This window comes from Bombyx mori, chromosome 16 (genome assembly GCF_030269925.1).
Source record: "Bombyx mori chromosome 16, ASM3026992v2".
In the NCBI taxonomy this organism is placed as follows: Eukaryota; Metazoa; Arthropoda; class Insecta; order Lepidoptera; family Bombycidae; genus Bombyx; species Bombyx mori.
Window position 1 is genome coordinate 12,340,669 of NC_085122.1, and position 22,483 is coordinate 12,363,151.

Here is a 22,483-nt window from a genome sequence, read left to right on the forward strand (position 1 = left end):
TTCGTGAGTTTTCATGTTTCGTTGAAATTTATTATACATTTTATTGTGACAGTTGTACTGGTATGGTTCCGGCGAGGTCGCGGCTGAGTCAATAGAAGTTCCTTCCGGTCCGCAGAGGCGTGGTGATGCAGTGTACACAAGATACCGTAGTCAGGTTAAGGTTTTTGAGATTTTATTTGTGTATTTTTATGCATTAAGCAAATACATACGAGTATAATAATAATTGCATAGGCCGTCAGCCGCGATCTCTCATGATTCTATTACAGTGGGTTTGGTTTTTTGAATCTAATTGAGCAAATAGATTTAATCATGAGTTAAGACGGGGTTTAGTTGCGTAATAATAAAGTTGCGTAATAAAAATGTATTTTTTTCGAACATCTATTTTTTTTTGTCACTGGTCTTAACTTAAAGTTGAAAATTGCTCACCAATTAATGAGGCGCTTGAGACATTATTCGTTTTAATGGTTTTTGTTGCCTTAATCTATGTATGGTAAATCTATAAAGATGCCAAAATATTAAAAAAAACGTTAATTTTGTTGATATATATATATATTTTCCCTACCTATTCGCTGGCGATAAGGTAGTGGTAAGGGGTTATTCCAGTTTCTCACAGACGGGTAGGTAGCTCACGGGCTCAGCCTGAGAGAGTTTGCTACCACCAGCCCTAGCAAGAACTGTGCTTCACAGAATCTACCACTGAATCTAAACCGGAATAGCCTTTCGAGGATAATGACGATTAGGTAGGGAACAACAATAACTCACAATTCATATTCGTTTTATCTCTATTTTTATGTTTTTTTTAGCCATTTGAATGTGGTTGCTCAAGGAGCAAGTGTTGTCGACTCCTCGAGCTAAATACTGGCAATCAACGTCGGATTTACGCTAAACGGCATTACCCAGGGCCGCGATATTTTCCATTGCTCAAACATTTGACGTGTGAGCAAAAAAATTGTTTACTGCGCTTGTAATGGACTGTAGGATTAGGATGGGCAAGGAACTTAATAAATAAACTCGCGAGAATTGCGCGTATAATTTTTTTTTTTTTTGAAAATTTTATAATTCGCGTACAATAAGCAGGGAAAAAAGAGAATGACAAATATAAGACATTTCAAGGTAGGTGGCGGTACTTACGTTGTAGATGTCTATGGGCTTCGGTAAACACTTAACACCAGGTGGGCCGTGAGCTCGTTCCACACAACTAAGCAATAAAAAAAAATAAAAATAAAAGTTCAATATATAAATCACTTTTTAATTCTTAAATCTCCTTGTCTTATCACGAAGCACCCGTGCGTATTCTTTTAGCATAGATAAAACATTTATAGCAAGCAAATACATTGAATAAACATGACTAGATACTGCTTGCTCTCTCTTCTGATTTGATACCTTGCTCGTGTCATTGAACTTTACCTTTGCTCTATAATTACTTATAATGATAAAACTAACGTTTATGTATTTTCGGAAAATAACCCTTTTTTTTAGTCGCGTTTCAATGACGTTTATTTTTTTTCCCGCGAAATTTAGAAGCGACCGAGTCAAGCCGAGCGCAGCCGAGGTCAGCCGAAATAAAACTGTCGGGTGAAGTTAAAAAAAAAACAATTAAAGGTTAAAAAATAAATAAAAAAAATCGTATTGCGTATTTGCATAATATAAATTGCATTAGATAATAAACGGTAGGGAGTATTGTAATTCCCTACAGTGAGTTTAGTGCGAGTTTTTTAACCTCTCGAATTTTTACGCGATCGATAATTTAATTATAAAACTCGCACTAAGCACAGGAGATGCCACCATTCTGCCTATCTCTGTAACGAATCTACCACGCGTATCGGTTTAAAAAGTTCGATAGCCGCCATTTAATTCAGTCTTTATTAATATTATATTATATTATAATTGAAAAACAGTAGTAGTGATTGCGACGCAACACTTTATAAACAAACAAAAAAAATCATGTAGATTTTGATGTCTCCGTGTTCAATTAAAATACTAATTAAAAAAATTGAAAATTCAAAAAGTGTACTTATCATAAGTTTTTAATTCATAAACTCATCGTTATTGTCAAAATTTGTCTTTTACGGATGTTGTATTGCGACTTTAATATTAATTCAAAATGGCGTACCTATTTATCATCCGTCAACTCAAAACTCTGTAGTCCTTAATAAGAGAAATACCGCTAATCGCTTGCTTTAATATCAGTTTATACATTCTGATGTTATCTCACGCTCACTGCAATGATGCGGTAAATAAATGTGTGTGTTAATGTGTAAAAAGCTAAGTCTTTTATGCGTTTTACTGTAAATAATACGTAAATACATTAAATTTAAGATTCTCTTGTGTATTTACCGGATCAACAGTGTACATCTAAAAGTTATATAAAATTAACGCAATTGACTTGTAGTCAACGCAACTGGCAGTAAGTACCTAAGTCGTATTAAAATTACTCGAAAGGGGCGAGCACGAATGACTATCGAAAAAAATCGGTTGTCTGTAAAGTCGGTTTACTGACGACAACATCATAAGAAAATACTGATGGAATGAAATCATTTCTTTCGCTTCGTTTCAGGTGATCCGCTCGCTGTTTCGCTTCGATTACTAACTGTTTTCGTGACACCCCTGCAACGCTTTTATAGCAGATATGACATCCCTAGAATTATCGAGAACATTCCTCACAAGCCGAGTATTTTCGATATGCGTTTCCGCCATTTGACAATAGATGGCGTTGTACTTGTCGAGCGTTATCGAATTTACCAGTTATTTTGATATTCGTTATATTCGATACAGTCTTGAGAAAATGCTCAAACCCTACTCGGGTTATTTCTCCAGCATATGTATTGCAACCGACAAAGATTTTTCTTTTTATTCTTTTTGGCGTTTTTGGTTTTATGATTCGCATTTTATTAATTATTATAAACGTTACATTAAAATTTATATTTTTAAATACCATAATGATAAAAGTGTCACACATTCCAATTGTCGAAAGAATTTTCAGAATTTTATTATTTCTAAACTCGATTTAAATTTTGAATTAAGTTTAATGAAGCTCTGTTTTTAAATTAAGCACATCACGTTCGTGTCGCTTGTTTATCGCAATACGCAAAAATTAACAAGTAATAACCGTCGGTATTTGGTTTTTACGGATGTTCCGTTATAACTACTGAACCATGCATCCGATTGATTTGAAATTTGGTATCCATGTAGAAAATACATGTACTTAATGGATAGGCTAATATTTATATGAGCGTTGGACTCCCTACGCCAGTTGCGGGGGCGTTAATGATGAGAATCCTTGTGGGAGTGAGAAATAATAATGTTAATTTTAAATGCCCAGCGAAGCTCACGGGTACAGCTAGTAATATAATGGAAATTTTGTTTTGATCCACGGACATAACCTTTGACAGTTCAAGACAACCGTACGAACTCGGCAAAGAGTTCGACATGCAACCTAGTCCGCTGAGTTTCACGCAGAATTTTCTCAGCGGGTCACGATTCCGATCCGGTAGTAGATTCATTCGCGAAGCAGCTGCTCTTGAGTTGTTAGGTCTCCTTCGGAGGCGCTCGGGTAGCTGTTGACTGATCCCACCCCTCCTGGCTGAGCCTTTGCTCCTTGAGTCCTGGTGAAACTGTAAAGGCCTCCGGGCCACCTGTAATCCTTTAAAGTTCAAGTTTTGATATAAACAACGAAAAATCTTCAATTGATTTAATATTTTTTTTTTTTTTTTTTTTTTTTTTTTTTTTTTTTTTTTTTTTTTTTTTTTTTTCGGTTTTTTCAATTGATTTATATTAAATTCATATAAAAATAATCTTTCTAATTTTATGCACATGTAGTTTGAAGTTAATAAATACCTTTTGCTTGTCAGGCACAAGTCAAGATACTCATCGAGTCACGCGTCACGTAACACGCGTAATACGTCACGTGATTAAGCCACTACAACAATGCGGAGATTCTGAATCGTGCTATCTGAAAACAGTCACAGTACGCACTTATGATAAAAAAAAACTTTTTTATTTCTTAGATGGTTGGATGAACTAACAGCCCACCAGGTGATAAGTGGTTACTGGAGCCCATAGACATCTACAACGTAAATGCGCCACCCACCCACGGTGGCGCATTTACGTTTTTACGATTTTTCGTTGTTTATATCAAAACTTGAACTTTAAAGGATTACAGGTGGCCCGGAGGCCTTTACAGTTTCACCAGGACTCAAGGAGCAAAGGAAGTGGTTATTGGAGCCCATAGACATCTACAACGTAAATGCGCCACACACCTTGAGATATAGTTTTAAGGTCTCAGTATAGTCACAACGGCTGCCCCACCCTTCAAACCGAAACGCATTACTGCTTCACGGCAGAAATAGGCGGGGCGGTGGTATCTACCCGTGCGGACTCACAAGAGGTCCTACCACCAGTAATTACGCAAATTATAATTTTTTTGGTCATATTACTCGGCGTCCACCAGACTACCTTGAAAGATTGATTGTGGTGGGCAAGGTAGAAGGGAAAAGACCCGCCGGCCGGCCACCAAACCGTTGGTCGGATCAGATAACTGCGCTCACTGGACTCGCTGTTACGAACGCCCTGAGAGAAGCCGAAAACCGAAGCAAACGGAAGCTGAGGGTACAAAGAGCCACGGAGGGCTTTCAAGGACACGACCTTCAGCAATGAAGTATTCGACTAAGAAGAAGAAGAAGAAGAAGAATTACTATGTTTGTTATTTTGCTTCATCCTAGTGCATCTAGGCAGCGGCTTGGCTCTGCCCCTGGCATTGCTGAAGTCCATGGGCGACGGTAACCACTCACAATCAGGTGGCCCGTATGCTCGTCTGCCTACAAAGGCAATAAAAAAAAACTTTTCTACTTGGATCTTATGCATAGGGCTCCACTCATTGGCCTCACATAAAACTTTTATTTTTACACAAAACGCGCGACGTGTTAATTAATATGTTTTTATGCGATTTCGTGACGACAGTAAAGCAATTTATCGAAATAAAAATTTAATATTAAAAATTACGAGATTAGGCAACAATCAGAAACAAAAGATCAATGTTTTGTTTGTGTGGTGGCTGCTAATTGGTTATTAGGATGACATACCTGTGATGTGTCGACATTCCTCTTTCAGTATACCGATTTGTAAGACTTAAAGTATGCTGTACGATTTAGAATGTTTAGGAAACTGCCAACGTCTAACTAAATAGCTTGTTGCTATAGTTGGACGAGTCGCTACCTACAGTTTGAGTGGCTATGAATGATCGCTTCTTAGGATCTATCAACTTCCAATAAATTCTAGTTCAGTCGCGTTATGAATATTTTTTCATGCACGGCGTATACAATAATTTTCTTGAAGGTACTTCAGAGCGGAGGCTTTCGTCATCAGCGAGAATAGGGCGTTAACTGACAGTGACGCTGTCATCGAAAACAAAAGATATTATGGCAATAAAGCCGTAGACCTAAGTACGTATAGTTACGATGATTTGTCTAACCTCTACACGAAGGCCGCGTCGTACGAGTTTGTTTGTTTAGCGATCTCCGTTGACTTAAGCGGCCTACACACGACCCTAAAATCAATTGCGATATTGGGACAGCGGTGGGGAGAACCCTAAATCGTACCCTAAATCACCTCGTGTATAGGTGATAGGTGACGGTGGTAGGTGACATGTATAGGTGATAGGAGATAGGTGGACGAGCTCCCAGCCCCTCTTGGTATTAAGCGGTTACCGGAGTCTATAGACATCTACAAGGTAAATGCCGTCCCCCACCTTGAGATATCAGTTCTAAGGTCTCATTATATAATGGTTACAACGGGTGCCTCACCCTTCAAGCCGAAACGCATTACTGCTTCACGGCTGAAATAGGCAGGTAGGTTGTACCTACTCGTGTGGGCTCCATAAATACCAGCTGCGCATTGAGTTTGTTGTACTTGAAGTAGTACTGGTGGTGAGCAAATCACATATTGCTCGTGGAACAGATGACCGCTGGGGCCAAAAAGTAATCTAGTGGGGAAAGGCGAAACGTGGATATGCCTCCTATAAGGACAATCTGATGGATGCTTTTGATTTGATTTGATTTGATTTGATCGGTCGTTGTGGCGTACCTTGGGGTATATGTTCAGCAGTGGACCCCTGTTAGCTAACAGAAGAAGTACTTAACGTCTTCCGGAGTTCCTCGGTTTCATTGGGTTAAACGGATTGTCTTCAAGATCTTACGACCAAAAACCAGCATATTTTTATTACACATACTGGTCCCCCAGTAGTCGAAATTCGACTATAATTAAGTGAAATTATAAGTTTGAACATTATTATGGTTTTATTGTCAAAAACTATTAAACTTACTCATTAACAGATTTCGCCAAGACTACGCTATAGACAAATCATATTAAAGAGAAACAATATTAATTTAGGTATACTCAATTTGACCACAGACTAAACAATAACAAAAGTTTGACAATAAACAAAGATATATTAAACGTGTGTTGTGTCAAATACATGGTAGTGTGTGTAATGTTTATTTATTTATTGATTTAATGTATTATTTATGTAAATTAAATTAATATTAACATTCTGCACTTCTCTAAATTCGCTATAAGTGTGGGAAATTTCGTATTCCTCCGTCCGCGCACGTTTCGTAAAAAGGGTACAAAGTTTTTGCTTCACGTATTTATATATAGATAATTCTAAATATACTTTGATTTTTCGATTCGTTCGGATCATGGCGAATCACCGGACCCCATGACTTCTTATTCGAAATCTTGACGCGTACGACCTTTTCTATCTCAAATCACAACCACCGTTCTAATCTGTTGAAGTTTACGAACTCAGTGTAAAAATTGTGTTTATGAAAACTAGAAAACTTATATACTCATCGGCAATGTGTTTAATCATTATGTTTATTACAGAACTAGCATAGCGGCCCGCTCCGGCTCTGCTCGGGTCAACAAAAATTTCAATTATTTTTGACGTTGTTAATTTTTTTTCATTAAAGAACACTTATTGCGGCATAGCTATAATAATTAGTGTACTGTTATGTAATACTGTCGCGACACTTTTTGTAAATAATAATGTGCTCTACAAAGCCGTAGTACATTAATTTATTCTGTCATCAATAGTTTTCGCCGGGCACGCGATGTAAATAATATTTTAGGTATTTTTTTTACACCTTGAGTTACATTACTGGAGTTTTAGTAAGGATCTCAAATTTTTTCAAAAAAGATTATAGCCTATGTCACTCGGGAATAGTGTAGCTTCCAAACAGTGAAAGAATCTCTCAAATCGGTTCAGTAGTTTCGGAGCCTATTCAATACAAACAAACAAACAAACAAATCTTTCCTCTTTATAATATTAGTATAGATATTCGTTGGATCTTTTCTTCTTAACCGACTCGGGTGAGGACGGCTTAATTTTAAATAACAATTAATTTGATAATAAGTTATCCTCTGCTTATAAAAAGTAGTTTAAAAGCGAAAATGAAGAACTTGTAGTTTTTAATCTGTCAAATTTCGAATAAGCCTGATGTCTTAGTTTTTGAAGCTTGGTAATACTGATATTTGGAACAACACTTTTTATTCAACTAGTAATATAAAATGTTATTAGAAGACTGTCTAAAGTGTTCTACTTTTGAATAAATAAAGTATTTCACAATATAAGAGCTTAATGAAAATAAAAAATTTCGATCCTTTAGCGGCACATGTATATTTCGATTTAAGACGTTAATCTTTAAGATTTAGCAGCATCGCTTATTTCTTTTTCCAGATATAATCAACCAACGATAGTTTGGTAACACACATTTATATTATCTTTTCTTCAACGGGTGTAGAGCTCACGGCTTATCTTTTTTCTTTCTTGCTTAGATGGGTGCACGAGCTCACAGCCCATCTGGTATTAAGTGGTTACTGAAGCTCATAGACATCTACGACGTAAATGCGCCACCCACCGTGAGATATAAGTTCTAAGGTCTCAAATATAAATACAACGGCTGCCCCACCCTTCAAACCGAAACGCATTACTGCTTCACGGCAGAAATAGGCAGGGTGGTGGTACCTACCCGTGCGGACTCACAAGACGTCCTACCACAAGTAATTACGCAAATTATAATTTGGCGGGTTTGATTTTTATTACACGATGCTATTCCTTCACCGTGAAAGTCAATCGTGAACATTTGCTGAGTACATATTTCATTAGAAATATTGGTATCCGCCTGAGATTCGAACACCGGTGCATCGCTCAACACGAATGCACCGGACGTCTTATCCCTTAGGCCATGATGACTTCAAAATCCGACGTTAACTTATACGACGTTAAGTGGTTACCGATCCCTTAGACGCCGTAGAAAATAAATGTCGCCACTTACCTTGAAACATGCGTACTAAGTCTCAGGTTATAATATAATGTGGACCATTTCGAGCATGTTAGGAGCGTATCTTTTCCCAGTACAATCAAATTCGAGCGACGTTGATTGTATGACCAAAAGGGATATGTAAATCTCTTAATTTCAAAATGTTTAATTCATTTATTTCACAGCTAATTGTACTAAACCTTAAATCCTGTTGGCTCGTTTCTTAATGGCTTACTAGTCTATGCTCCGGAAACGGATATATTCCGTGCTGGTTTGCAGAGATTTCTAGATGTTTCTAGAAGTTACTTCGCAGGCGGGTACCAATTTTTCTAATGAAATACGTACTTAACAATTGTTCACGATTGACTTCCGCGGTGAAGGAATAACATCGTGTAATAAAAATCAAACCCGCAAAATTATAATTTGCGTAATTACAGGTGGTAGGACCTCTCGTGAGTCCGCACGGGTAGGTACCACCGCCCCGCCTATTTCTGCCGTGAAGCAGTAATGCGTTTCGGTTTGAAGGGTGGGGCAGCCGTTGTAACTATACCGAGACCTTAGAACTTATATGTCAAGGTGTGTGGCGCATTTACGTTGTAGATGTCTATGGGTTCCAGTAACCACTTAACACCAGGTGGGCTGTGAGCTCGTCCACACATCTAGGCAATAAAAAAAAAGCTAACATTATTAACTTACAAACGTTTTGGTTCAACTGTTAATTTGTAAGAAGACCGAAATAAATACATAAATTAATGGGTACTGTCAAACTGAATTCAGAACAGAGAACTTTCTTCGATGAGTATATATTTAAGAAATACAGATTGTGTGTAAGCCTTTATTTATTTCATCTTTGTTAAAAGCCAAAAAACCGAAGCCTAGTGTTTAATGTAAACGAATCACAGATAAGCATTGTTAAAATATAACGCTTGGCGCGCTGTTTCGAATTTAGTAGTCGTATAAAAATTTCCTCTAACGAGTCACCTTAAGTGTTTTTTTTTTTAATATTTAAAAGTCATGACTAAGTTCTGATTTCCGAATAATAAATCACGAAACCGCAGATATAATTTTTCACGAATGTCAAAGTAATAAAGGAAATACACAAAATTCGTCAAGGATCTCTTATCGATTATTTTACATATTTTCGCCGCGCAAGCCACTAGGAAATAGCTCTGTATTTACCCTGCCGGTGTCTTTAGCCTTTAAATACGGCTACTCCGTCAGATTCGTCACACACTTTCTGGTCGTTTCTGATCGCCTGGTACTCGGTACGCGAAATTGAAGTTTATATTTTTTTTCAAGTTTAAATTAAAAGTTCAATTAATTGTGCGTTTTAATAAAGGTGGACGGACATTAAAAAAATCGAAACCCAAACAAATAAAAAATGTTGTTTGTCAGTTTGTGTTTTGTATTATTGATTACCGGATTGAAAGCCAGAACGTATTTCGAGGATGAAACTGATTCAAGAGAGGATTATTACCCTTTCAATTTTCTCGATTTAGAAGATTTAAATGAGGTAATAGATCTTTCAAGTCTGGGGCCAGCTGCCTATGGTGAACCGCGCAAGGAAAGTGGTGAGTAGATTTTTTTTATATTCACTTGATCAGTCGATCATATTTCTCAGCGACCCTCCGATCTTAATCGAACCGAAATAGGCAGGTACGTATGTTAAAATAGGACATTTAGCTAACAGGAGAACAGGTCATACTACTGATAATTAGTAAATAGTCCCGTCTTAAAAGAACTTACACCAATCGTCGTGGCCTAAAGGATAAGACGTCCGGTGCATTCGTATGTAGCGATGCACCGGTGTTCGAATCCCGCAGGCGGGTAATAATTTTTCTAATGAAATACGTACTTTACAAATGTTCACGATTGACTTCCACGATGAAGGAGTAACATCGTGTAATGAAAATCAAACCCGCAAAATTATAAATAGTGTAATTACTGGTGGCAGGATGTCTTGTGAGTCCGCACGGGTAGGTACCGTCACCCTGCCTATTTCTGCCGTGAAGCAGAAATACGTTTCGGTTTGAAAGGTGGGGCAGCCGTTATAACTGAGACCTTAGAACTTAAGGTGGGTGGCGGGATTTATGTTGTAGATATCCATAGGATCCGGTAATCACTTAAATGGCTGGACTGATTTCGTTTAAATTAATAGGAAACCTTTAAGTTCCACCATCCTGTTTGGTAGCTTCTTTTTTTATATAAATATAAATATTTACTAACAATCACGCCACGTTAACTGGTCCCGTGCTAAGTTCGTAAGGAACTTGTGTTACAGGTACCAGATAGCGGAAATAAATGTAATATTTTTATTATACACATGCATATATTTAAGATACATCCATAACCCTGGAAAAGACATTTTATATTTATCATACAAATATCTTCCCTTGGCGGGATTCGAACCCCTTGTGTAGTGACCATGTCACTTACCACTACACCAGACGGCCGTTAAAATAAAATAATAAAGCCAAGTTATAAAAGCCAAGCGAATAAAAGCCAAGTCAAAGATCGGTCAGCAAGCCAGGCGCGGCTCGATTAGTTACCCAATATATTCTGGATTTAGTCTTAACTTCTTCTTTGGACTTATTTGGCGCGAACGCGAGGAGTGAAGTTTTTTTTTTATTGTTAGATGGTTAGACGAGCTCACAGCCCACCTGGTGTTAAGTGGTTACTGGAGCCCATAGACATCTACGGCGTAAATGCGCCACTTTTACTGGTGGTAGGACCTCTTGTGAGTCCGCACGGGTAGGTTCCACCACCCTGCCTATTTCTGCCGTGAAGCGGTAATGTGTTACGGTTTGAAGGGTGGGGTAGCCGTGTAACTATACTGTGACCTTAGAACTTATATCTCAAGGTTGTGATTTGTTTTATTTTGTCTATTTAGTGTTTCTTCAGGTTTAAATGTGTAATAACGGTCGTTTATTAACTGTCTAATATCTGTGAAAGTGCACAAATGTGGGAAAATGAAACAAAGCCACTGGATGTAACTTATCGGGATCCTCCAAAAAGTCCACTGAAAAAATCTCAGTAAATGACCAAAATTTAACTGAGATCATTCCATATCATCTCATCTCATCTCATTTCATTTCATTTCATCCCTGTTGATTAATGTCTCAAATTAATCATCTTCGTTTTATTTCACTCCATATTATCATTTTTCATAAAATTAAGAATATAATTTAAAATAAGATATGATTAAGTCAGATCTTAGTTACCAGGTCATAAAATCCCTTAAAAAAAACTTCTTGGTCGCTACAGTTTTTTTTTATTGCTCTTATAGGCAGGCGAGCATACGGCCCACCTGATGTGAGTGGTTACCGTCGCCCATGGACTTCAGCAATGCTAGAGGCAGAGCCAAGCCGCTGCCTACCGATTTCCCTACCTATTCGCTGATAGCCATGAAAGAAAACTCTTTCATGGCTATCAGCTAATAAACATTCCAGCTTCTTGCGGACGGGTAGGTGAGCTCACAGGCCCAACCTGAGGGAATTTGCTAACACTAGTCCTAACAAGAGCAGTGCTTCGCAGAATCTACCACCGGATCGGAACCGCGACCCGCTGTTCATATAGGAGTGGGATACATATGAGAGTTAATTTTTAAATTTTCCACAATTCCAAATAGACAATCGAGCTTAGCTCGGATTTCAACATGGCACTGACTTTAGCTGAGTCATGTGCTCGTAATTAAAAAGTATGTTCACGAATGCTTACGACCGCAATTATCATTTTAGATTGGTTACATCATTAATTACTGCCAATGGAAGCCGCTGACCTGCCTAAGATACATGTTTTAATTTCTGTTTGATCAACAAAAACAAATGGCTACACGTTATTAACATAGGCTTACATACCGCAAATATAACACAGTAGTAAAATGGGGCGACGCTCCGAGGTGACGATAGTTCAAATATATGTCTATGAAAAATGTCCAATATATTTTGCTGAAATAATAATTATTAGCGCGCTATTTTTTTTTTTTTATTCCCTATTTTTTTTTCTACCTAAGCTGATGGTCTAGAGAGACCATATCAGCGTCACCGAGCTAGTAGGTGAGCTCACGGGGTTCAGACCTGACGATGTTGCTAACGCGAACCCTAGCAAGAGCAGTGCTTCGCAGAATCTACCACCGGATCGGAAACGCGACCCACTGAGAAGAGCCGGCGAGAAACTCAGTGGGCTACTCTCAATGTGTGTGTTTGTCTCTTTTAATACGCTTTTATTAGCTTCAGCTTCAGCTTTTATTATTTACAAAAAGTATCGCGACAGCATAATAAGTCTAACTAAATGTCTAATTAAACATCGTTAAATATCGTTGATTTTTTTTATTAAGACCCGAGCGGAGCCGGAGCGGGCCGGTAGTATAATATATTTTTATTTGTACAGACAATTGATATTCATGATGACTTGACGAATTTTTTTGGACTGTTATAAAGAGACTACTGGATAAGAGAATAACTCTTTTCTAATACTATTTAAATTCGAATTCAAAACGAAAATCTATTCAAGATCTATTATCAGATTGGGGATCGAAATCGTCTCTGCTTTGCACCATGTAAGACCGCTGGCGTAGAGACCTGGCATTGTCAATGGCAGCTTTACATAAGCTATACCAAACTCAATAATGCTTTTTTATCCTGCCTATTCGCTGGCAGCGTAAGGGGCTATTAGGTGATAGGTGAGCTCACGGGGCTTAACCTGAGAGAGCTTGCTAACACTGACCTTAGCAAGAGCAGTGTTTCACAGAATCCACTACCGGATCGGAATCACGACCCACTGAGAAGATCCATCGAGTAACTCAGTGGGTTGTGTCTATGGTAATACTTCGACTAGGCGGTAGTCCTGCGGTTTTGCCCCGACCTAAAAAAAGCAGATGCCAGTCGGCCGGTTTTTTTATTTTTATTTTTTTATTGCTTAGATTGGTGGACGAGCTCACAGGCCACCTCGTGTTAAGTAGTTACTGGAGCCCATAGACATCTACAATGTAAATGCGCCACCCACTTTGAGATATAAGTTCTAAGGTCTCAAGTATAGTTACAAGGGCTGCCCTACGTCTTATCCTTTAGGCCATGACGACTTCAAAACATGTACAAGACTTAATTTAGCATTGTAGCTATCAACGAAGGCTCTAGGTCTTGTGATAAATTTGACGAGCGTTGCAAACCTTCAGTTATGTTTGCGTGACAAACATGACAGTTGACAATGAGAAAATTGAGATAACGTTGACGAACGCGTGCGACCAAGACAGGCCCATAAACTTGCGGGTGCGCTGCTTAATTTGCTGATAAGATATACCTATGTTTTTTTTTTGTATTTAATAGGCGTGTTTAATAACTTTCTGTTACGATGTGAAACTATTCCGTGAGCTGCGAGAAAAACTCATCGGATTCTGCTCGGTTCTTGTGAAGCTTTCGTAAATTACTGAGGTGTTTGTGCCTAGGGGGGACGCGGGGTGCGTGGAACTTGACAATCTGCAGATGTTGAGAGCAGACCGCGGGTCTAAGGATGTTTTTAGTGCCCAACCTAATCAAAAGACTGACCCTGCACTCTCTTATCCGACATTCAATCTTCGCCCGGTCAGAATCTGGTAAGAGTAGGGTGGTTCCTGCGGTCAACACTTCAACCAGACTCGCGGAGCCGCCCGTAGGACCCTCGACCGACGGTTCGTCGAGACGGTAGTCGACGATTCTATATCGGCCGTCTCGGTACGGCAACCCATCAGGCTGCCCCAGGCAAACTGGTAGATGTAGGTAGGGATAACACTAATTAAATAGTTTGTAGGTAGGGTTTAATGACGGAGGGAAAATCACGTCAGGGTCACCGGTATGGGGATATACGACAAAGGGAAGAACTTCCACCGAGGGGGTGATATTGCTCGGTAGACCGACGCTCCGTATGTTGTTGTTCGGAACCTGTATAGACGCAAGCTTATCTTGAAAATGTCGTAAGCAATGTTCGGAAATCTGTCAAATATCTTGCGTTCTGTGATGGCTACCGCTACAGTAAGTACCACCCAGCCTAGCTCTGCTCCGTAATGCGTCTCAAGGGTGGAACAGCCACTGCAATAGGGATACCGGAGCTTCGAACTTATGTCTCAAGATGAAACCATTTAACACCAGGTATGTCGTGAGCTCGTTCACATATCTAAGCAATGGAAAAAAAAGGCCATTGTTAACATTACTGAGGTCAGGCCAAGCCCTGTAAGTATCACGGGTAGCCGATTGTGAGTTATTTAAGACAACAATTTTTAATGAATCCCGAAATCTCGGCGCTGATACAATAGATGCGTTGAACAAGTGCTTGTAATGTATAATAGATAAAAATGAATTGCTGTTCGTTAGTCTCGCTAAAACTCGAGAACGGACGGATTTGACTAATTTTGGTCTTAAATTATTTGTGGAAGTCCAGAGAAGGTTTAAAAGGTTTATTTTATACAAAAGCTTAGGTATTTTATTTATCGATTGAGGCACTATGAAGTCTGCCGGGTCAGCTAGTGTATAATAGATAGCTGCGAAAACATAAAACGATTCTATTTTTATTATATAAATGGGTGAACCAGCCCACCTAACGCTAAGCGTTTACCGGAATAAATTTAGAAAGATGTCAAAACAATTCTTGAGACAAGTGCGCTAGGCGACTTATTTTTATCTGTCTGTCCTAACTTTTTTTAGTGCCTTTGTAGGCAGACGAGCGTGCCTCATGGTAAGTGATTCAAATCAAATCAAATAAAAAAAAATTTATTCAACATAAATGAAAGTACATACTTGTTGAACGTCAAATACGTCATTATCGTCGTTCATAGAGGTCAGCAATGCCATGGACAGAGCCAAGCCGCTGCCTCTCGTTAATTACTCTCCACAAGCGTCGTTTGAAGAAGGACATGTCTATTCAAACCAGCTAAGTCGCTGCCTATTTATCTATATATTAATACGTGAAGCAAAAACTTTGTATCCCTTTTTAAGAAAATTGCGCGGACGGAGGAGTATGAAATTTTCTACACTTATAGAGAATATAGAGAAGAAGTGCACAATGCTAATATTTTTTTTAAATAATGCATAAAAGATACATTAAATCAATAAAGAAAACATTACACACACTACATACCGCACGTATTTGACGCACGCACGCATGCATACTATTTATTGTCAAACTTTTCTTCTTGACGTCTGTTCATGTTGTCAAATTGAGATTAAATTTTGTTTGTCTTTGTTAATATTTTTTATAATGTAGTCTTGGCGAAATTTGTGATTATAGAAGTACTAGCGACCCGCCCTCGCTTCGCTTCGGAAACATTAAAACACACATGAAACCAAAAAAAAAAAAATTAAAAAAATTCCTCTTCATAATATTAGTATAGACTTAGATGACTAAGTTAACTTAAATTGTTCCATACAGGCGATGCTGTGGCGCTGTGGTCGGAGTCGTCGCTTATGAACGCTTATGAATGAATTTTTTCATTTTTTTTTTCATCTTTTTTAAAATATTAAATTGTCACCGGTCCTTAATAAGTATACCAAATTTCGAGCTAGCCCGACGTTTTGAAGGGGGTCAAAATCATGTTCAAAGATTCCGTTACATACATACGTCTGAAGCTAATAAAAGCATAATATTAAAAACTAGCGGCCCGCTCCGGCTCTGCTCGGGTCTTTAACAAAAATTTTAACGATATATGACGTTTTATTTTTTTAAATAAAAGAACACTTATTGTGGCATAACTATATGAGTTAGAAATATGCTGTCGCGACACTTTTTGTAAATAATAATGTGTTCTACAAAGCCGTAGTACATTATTTTATTCTGTCATCAATAGTTTTCGCAGGGCACGCTATGTAAAGAATATTTTAGGTAGTTTTTTTACACCTTGGGTTACATTATTGGAGGTTTTAGAATGGATCAGTAATTTAAAAAAAAAATTATAGCCAATGTCACTCGGAAATAATGTAGCTTCCAAACAGTGAAAGAATTTTTCAAATCGGTTCAGTAGTTTCGGAGCCTATTCCATACAAACAAACAAACAAATCTTTCCTCTTCATAATATTAAGTATAGATATAGATGACTAAGTTAACTTAAATTGTTCCATACAGGCGATGCTGTGGCGCTGTGGTCGGAGTCGTCGCTTATGAACCCAGAGGAAGTGGGGGGTTACGTCGAAGGCGACATCCTGTTGTCGTCCTCGCGGGCCAGGAATGGCGTCAAGGATCAATCGTTCTTATGGCCAAAGGGACACATTCCTTATTTAATCGATGGATATTTCAGTAAGTTTTATTGTAAATTCATAATTTTCAATAGGGACATTTATGAGCGTAATAATATCGCTAAGTACATATTACCGTGCGTTATATGGGCTGTGATTCGAATAGGCAATATAATGTAGCATTTTCTGTACACGCCCTAGATACGTCCTGACGGATCCATCAGATCAAATGACCCTTGCATTAGGCGCCTTCAGCTCTAACGCTAGAGCAGGCTTATAGACCCGTCACCCTACTCGAACTCTTAGCCGAGTTCGACCAATCTAAGTTCGTGCAACCTAACCCATGCATCAGCCCGCTGAGTTTCTCGCCGGACTTTCTCAGCGGGTCGCGATTCCGATCCGGTAGTAGAGTCATTCGCGAAGCAGTTGCTCCTGAGTTGTTAGGTCTCCTTTAGAGGCGCTCAGGCAGCTGTTGGCAAATCCCACCCCTCCTGGCTGAGCCTTTGCTCGCCCACCTGTTCTCGTGAAACTGGAAACTCCTCTGGGCCACCAGTAATACCTCTTTCATAAAAATAAAAAATAAAAGCATTTTCTGTGTGAATCACGTAAACTGTGATGCATTTTAAAGGTTGGAAAGAATGTAATGACATAAAAAAACGGTAAAAGTAGTTTTAATTATGTCAAATTAAACGCCTCATGGTTTGGTAAATTAATTTAATTTTAGTTTTGTCCATTCTGAATATCAGGCGCAGTGAGTGTAAGGACGTCATTCCGACTAAGTACTAAGGTATCCTTTAATGTATATAGATGCTCACAAATGAACTCCACGATGCAGGAATAATATAGTGTTATAAAAATGATTTTAACAATTATAATTTGTCCAATAAGCCCACACAGATAGACAAGAAAGACCACTCGGCCTATCTCTACCGCAACGCAATTAGGTGTTTGGTTTTGAAATCAAAGAGTCTCAATTCTTATATACTTTATCCATAATACCAGGGTCAAAATATCATATTAAAAATGTTGCGTCGGTACCAGGACCGCATAATTAAGAAGAGCTTATTTTTTTCGATAGACTCTGAACAACGCGAAACTATCATGAAGGCCATCGCTGATTACCACCGGCTAACTTGTCTGCGCTTCGTTCCCTACACCGGCCAGCAAGACTACATCGTTATTCAAAGCAAGAACACGGGCTGCTGGTCCAGCGTTGGAAGGATGGGTGAGATACCTCTTGTTAATTTATGCTTCTCTGGTAAATTGAAATATTATTTTTGTTAAAAGAGTGCAGCAGTTTTGAATGAAATTCTGTGCCAGAATGCTAATCATTCACTCAAACATGTTTTGCTTATACGAAATAATTGAAAAAAAAAACATTTTAATTTAAGGACGTTGAAATATTGCCTCAGCCATGAGGCCATAATCGCCAGGCTTGGCATAAGGTTTGGTGATCGCAGTATGCTGCTATAATACTCGGAATTGCTGTCTATTCTCTGGAGGATTCCTTAGTCGCCTTTTACGACACCACGGGAGGAGATGGTGTTATTCTTTTTTGAGGCCAAAACCACATGGTGTCGTAAAATGGGTAGGCTTCCTATAAGGTGAATCGACGACCTATTACGGTTCGCAGGGATCCCCTGGACGCAGGCAGCATAGAACCGGTCGCAGACGTTTGTGGGCTTAAGTTTTTTTATAATTGCTTAATTGCGTGGACGAACTCACAGCCCACCTGGTGTTAAGTGGTTACTGGAGCCCATAGACAACTACAACGTAAATGCGCCACCCACTTGAGATATAAGTTCTAAGGTCTCAGTATAGTTACAACGGCTACCCCACCCTTCAAACCGAAACGCATTACTGCTTCACGGCAGAAATAGGCAGGGTGGTGGTACCTACCCGTGCGGACTCACATAAGGTCCTACCACCAGTAAACGTTGAATTCTTTTTATAATTATACATTAATGAAAGTTCTTCGTAACAGGTGGACGTCAGGAAGTGAATCTGCAGGTCCCTGGGTGCGTCAGTAAGAAGGGCACGGTGCTTCACGAACTTCTTCACGCGATCGGCTTCATGCACGAGCAGAGTCGGCCAGAAAGAGATGACTTTGTCTATGTCCATTACAACAACATTAAGCCGGGTAAGATCTCCTAAGATTTTCAAATCTATCTAGTAAAGTAAAACAAAATTTAGGACTGTTGCGATTTGAAACTGGCCATTATCATCAGCCCACATACGTCTACTGCTGGATATTACAAAACCCCAACGGTCGTCACAGTGAATGCTGTTTACTGGTGGTAGGACCTTTTGTGAGTCCGCACGGGTAGGTACCACCACCCTGCCTATTTCTGCCGTGAAGCAGTAATGCGTTTCTGTTTGAAGGGTGGGGCAGCCGTGTAACTATACTTGAGACCTTAGAACTTATATCTCAAAGTGGGTGGGGCATTTACGTCGTAGATGTTCACAAAAGAACGAAAGATCAGTCTGAAGGTTTTACTTCTACTGCACACAGCTTTATTTCAATACCTTCGATAGGTGACGACTGTATTGGATTATACATTAACAACTGGACGCGAATACATATTGGAGCTATATATTTTTTAAATTGGATGACTATGAGGTTGAGGTCTGTACGTGAGTTCATTTTGTCCAGGCTCGGAAGGTAACTTCAGGAAGGCTGACACGAAGAGCTCCCACGGGTATGGCGTGCCGTATGACTACAATAGCGTTATGCACTATTCTGAGTACGCTTTCTCGAAGAATTCGCAGAAGACCATCACTCCTAAGGTTGGTCCTCTCATGTGAACATGGATGTATTATACTGAACATATGAGCGCTTGTTTGTTGCTATGGGCAACTGCCCTCAAGCTTTGAGGTATGTCGATGGACAGCACCATTGGAGCTGTGAGCAAGTTTCCTATCCAAAAGTTTAAAATTACCATTTAAAAGCGTTTTTCCCAATAAGAAGGTAGGAGTTTCATATGTGGTTCACTGGTGGTAAGGACGTCTTGTGAGTCCGCACGGTTAGGTATCACCGCCCTGCCTATTTCTGCCGTGAAGCAGTAATGCGTTTCGGTTAGAAGGGCGGGGCAGCCGTTGTAATACTAAGACCTAAGAACTTGTATCTCTAGGTCAGTGGTGGCATTTACGTTGTAAATGTCTATGGGCTTCGGTAACCATTTACGACCAGGTGGACCGTGAGCCGTCAATTCAGTTAAGCAATAACATAAAAAAAGGATTGTGTGGTTTTATGAAACCACGGTAAAAGTGAAAGTTTTTTTCACATTATAGACATTTAACTCTGACAAACTGACAAACAACATTTACATTAAACACTGACAAAAACAAACAAAATAGCGTGGAGCACTGGCACAAATGAGTAATAGTCTATACACTACACGGTCAGCTGCTGCGAACTATAGGCGCCGCCATATTGGCCTTGGCTGCCGTGACGAGCGCCTTTCGCTTTATCCCTACTCCGCAGCCGACCGTCACGCGACATGCAACACACAGATATACAATATGCAATACATTTTGTGAAAATAATGTATGAATTGCAGGTGAGCAGCGCCAAGCTCGGACAGAGGGAGGGACTCAGTCGGGGCGACGTCAGAAAAGTTAACAACATGTACAACTGCAAGAAAGAGTAAGTGTTCACGCGTCAAAGTCACACGAAAGACGTAATGTACTCGTGTGTGGAGAATGGGACTTAAACAATGGAAATATATAGAGCAGAGTCGTCGGGAGGGATCGACGAGTGAATTAATCCATAGACAAAGCCCACTGGGTTTCTCGCCGGATCTTCTAAGTGAGTCGCGTTTCCGATCGGGTGGTAGATTCTGCGAAGCACTGCTCTTGCTAGGGTTCATGTTAGTAACGTCGTTAGGGTTGATTGACTCGGTGGTGCAGTAGTTAAAAAGAACCTTTGATTGTTGCGCCGGGGTTCGTGAGTTCGACTCCCACATCGGACAAACATTCGTGTGACGAACTGGTCTCTCTCTCTCTCTCTCTCTCTCACATTATCTATTAAAGTAGGTATATATTTCAATGTATATAAAACTATGTCAGTCTTTGGTACCCATAACACAGGTAATCCTAAATTAAGACTGGATGACCGTGCGTGATTTGTTCCCAGTCTTAAATTAATTTTTTGTAGTGACGTAATAATCCGTGAGTAATTCCTCAGCACGTGCTGGTGAGTTATTACCGCCGCTTGTAGACGCCTTCAATATCAGGGGCCGCTGCCTAAGTCTTCAACTGATAACACTAAAGTTCTTCAATGGTTACTAAACAAAAAAAAATCGCTCGACAAACAAACGAGAGAATGATACAGCCGTTTCGTCTTTGCCTATTTAGATATAGATAAGATTTTGCTTCACGTAGAATTGTGTGCGTGTTTCTAACGGCTTATAATATGAAATAGTTGAAATGAATGCACGATAAATGTTAATTTTTTCAACAATCTGAAAACTAGGGTTTAAATTATATATTTTTGTTGCAGAGAACCCCAAACCGGCTGGCTCGGCGGAATCTTCCAGAACATATTCGGAAAACCAAAGAACTATATAAGTTCGTTTTACTACTAGTGAAATACATCGAACGGTACACTCGGCGGCCCGACCAACCAAGATCTGATCTAGTTTTTAATAATTTAACTTCTATAATATCCTAGTCTCCTAGTACGTAAGAGTTGAAAATTGAATAAAATAATTTTGTTGTGTTCATTCGTTTTTTTTTACATCCAATGCGTAATAATATCCGCCAGCCACCATTTCGAGCCCCAGTGTGGTCAGGGCGCGGAGGTCATGCTCCAGGCGGCTGGCCGAACCATCGTCTGGTCGAAGGACCGTCGAGGCGATTCGCCCGGTCCTTGTGAATTGGATGAACCTTGACCATCTAGGCGGGCTCCGGACAGCCTGCCGACTGAGGGGGAGGGTGATGGGAGATATGTGCTCCGCACTAAGCGCTTCACTCTCTCCCCTTTGCCTTTTCATGAGTTCTGTTTCATGCGAGGTTCGGACGTGGGTTGTTGAGCGACAGGAGGCTTAAGTCGGTTCGACTCCGACATACCCGCCCACCATCCCCAGTGGAGGATGTGAGTCCGGCGATTTCTTCCTGAACAAAAAAAAAGCCACCATTTCGAAACGGCAATTGCTGATATATTTATAACTGCAATAAAGAATGTAGACAGAATAAAACTCCTTCTAATCTGAGACCACGCGTAGAAGATTCTCCCATCCGCGAAGCAGTCATGAAGTTACGCACATCTTGAAGCATTTATCTATGTTAGATCTCAGGCTGGTCTTGCACGCAGTATGGACAGTAGGGCTCAAAGATGACACACATTTACTATCTCAATGACGTACCTATATTTAGAAACTTTTATATGAAGAAATACGTCTGCGCATCGCAAACTGCAGCCTGGGTGGAGCTCCAAGAGGTCGACCGAATCTACTGGATGTGAGCTTCACAGAACCGGCCGTTATGGCGAACCTTGGGGATATTCAATAGTGTATATGGGCGCAAACGCCACTGTTGGCAATAATTAACATAATAATATATAGTTTAGTTTAGTATATGTTAATATTTATTTATTATTAGCAACAAAACTGTTATTCTACCATATTTAATAATTACCAGACACTGTTTTGATGTGAAAATGTTCAGAATATGTTTAATGTTTATATTATTGTTTAAAAACACAAATGACTGTATAAATAATTAAATATGAATAAAGCATAAATATTGATAATAATTCATATTATAATTAACAGTAATAATTAAGTATTTTATTTGTTATGCAATGATGTTGTTGGCGCCATCTATTATTAGGCTGGATAATAACAATGTTAGTTAATATTACGTAAAAGTAATTCATGTAAAGTAAATTAAATGTGAGTCATGTAAAATCACTAAGATATGTATTTTGAATATTAAGCTATGTTTTGTGAATTGTTTCGCAGTAAT

At 39.3% G+C, this 22,483-nt stretch overlaps 1 protein-coding gene across 2 annotated transcripts; it reads left to right on the top strand.

The window, feature by feature from the left end:
* The first annotated feature begins 51 nt into the window (after positions 1 to 51).
* On the top strand, positions 52 to 21,238 carry LOC101739946 (zinc metalloproteinase nas-7). Of its 2 annotated transcripts, none has more exons than XM_038016534.2 (7): positions 52 to 154; positions 16,407 to 16,577; positions 17,595 to 17,741; positions 18,501 to 18,656; positions 19,170 to 19,303; positions 20,077 to 20,162; positions 21,018 to 21,238. In XM_038016534.2, exons 2-7 carry the CDS (start codon positions 16,442 to 16,444, stop codon positions 21,100 to 21,102), a joined length of 744 nt encoding a protein of 247 aa, XP_037872462.1. In that variant the 5' UTR covers positions 52 to 154; positions 16,407 to 16,441; the 3' UTR covers positions 21,103 to 21,238. The 2 variants fall into 2 exon arrangements, with proteins under 2 accessions (XP_037872462.1, XP_037872461.1); XM_038016533.2 differs by lacking the exon at positions 52 to 154 and adding an exon at positions 9,247 to 9,889.
* The last annotated feature ends 1,245 nt before the right edge of the window (positions 21,239 to 22,483 follow it).

What these genes read in the sequence shown, in the direction of transcription:
- LOC101739946 (XM_038016533.2), top strand. Translation starts at nt 9,700, where the DNA reads ATGTTGTTTGTCAGTTTGTGTTTTGTATTATTGATTACCGGATTGAAA. An exon ending in TGAACCGCGCAAGGAAAGTG is followed by an intron (nt 9,890 to 16,406) that starts GTGAGTAGATTT and finishes TGTTCCATACAG; the next exon opens with GCGATGCTGTGGCGCTGTGG. An exon ending in GTCCAGCGTTGGAAGGATGG is followed by an intron (nt 17,742 to 18,500) that starts GTGAGATACCTC and finishes TCTTCGTAACAG; the next exon opens with GTGGACGTCAGGAAGTGAAT.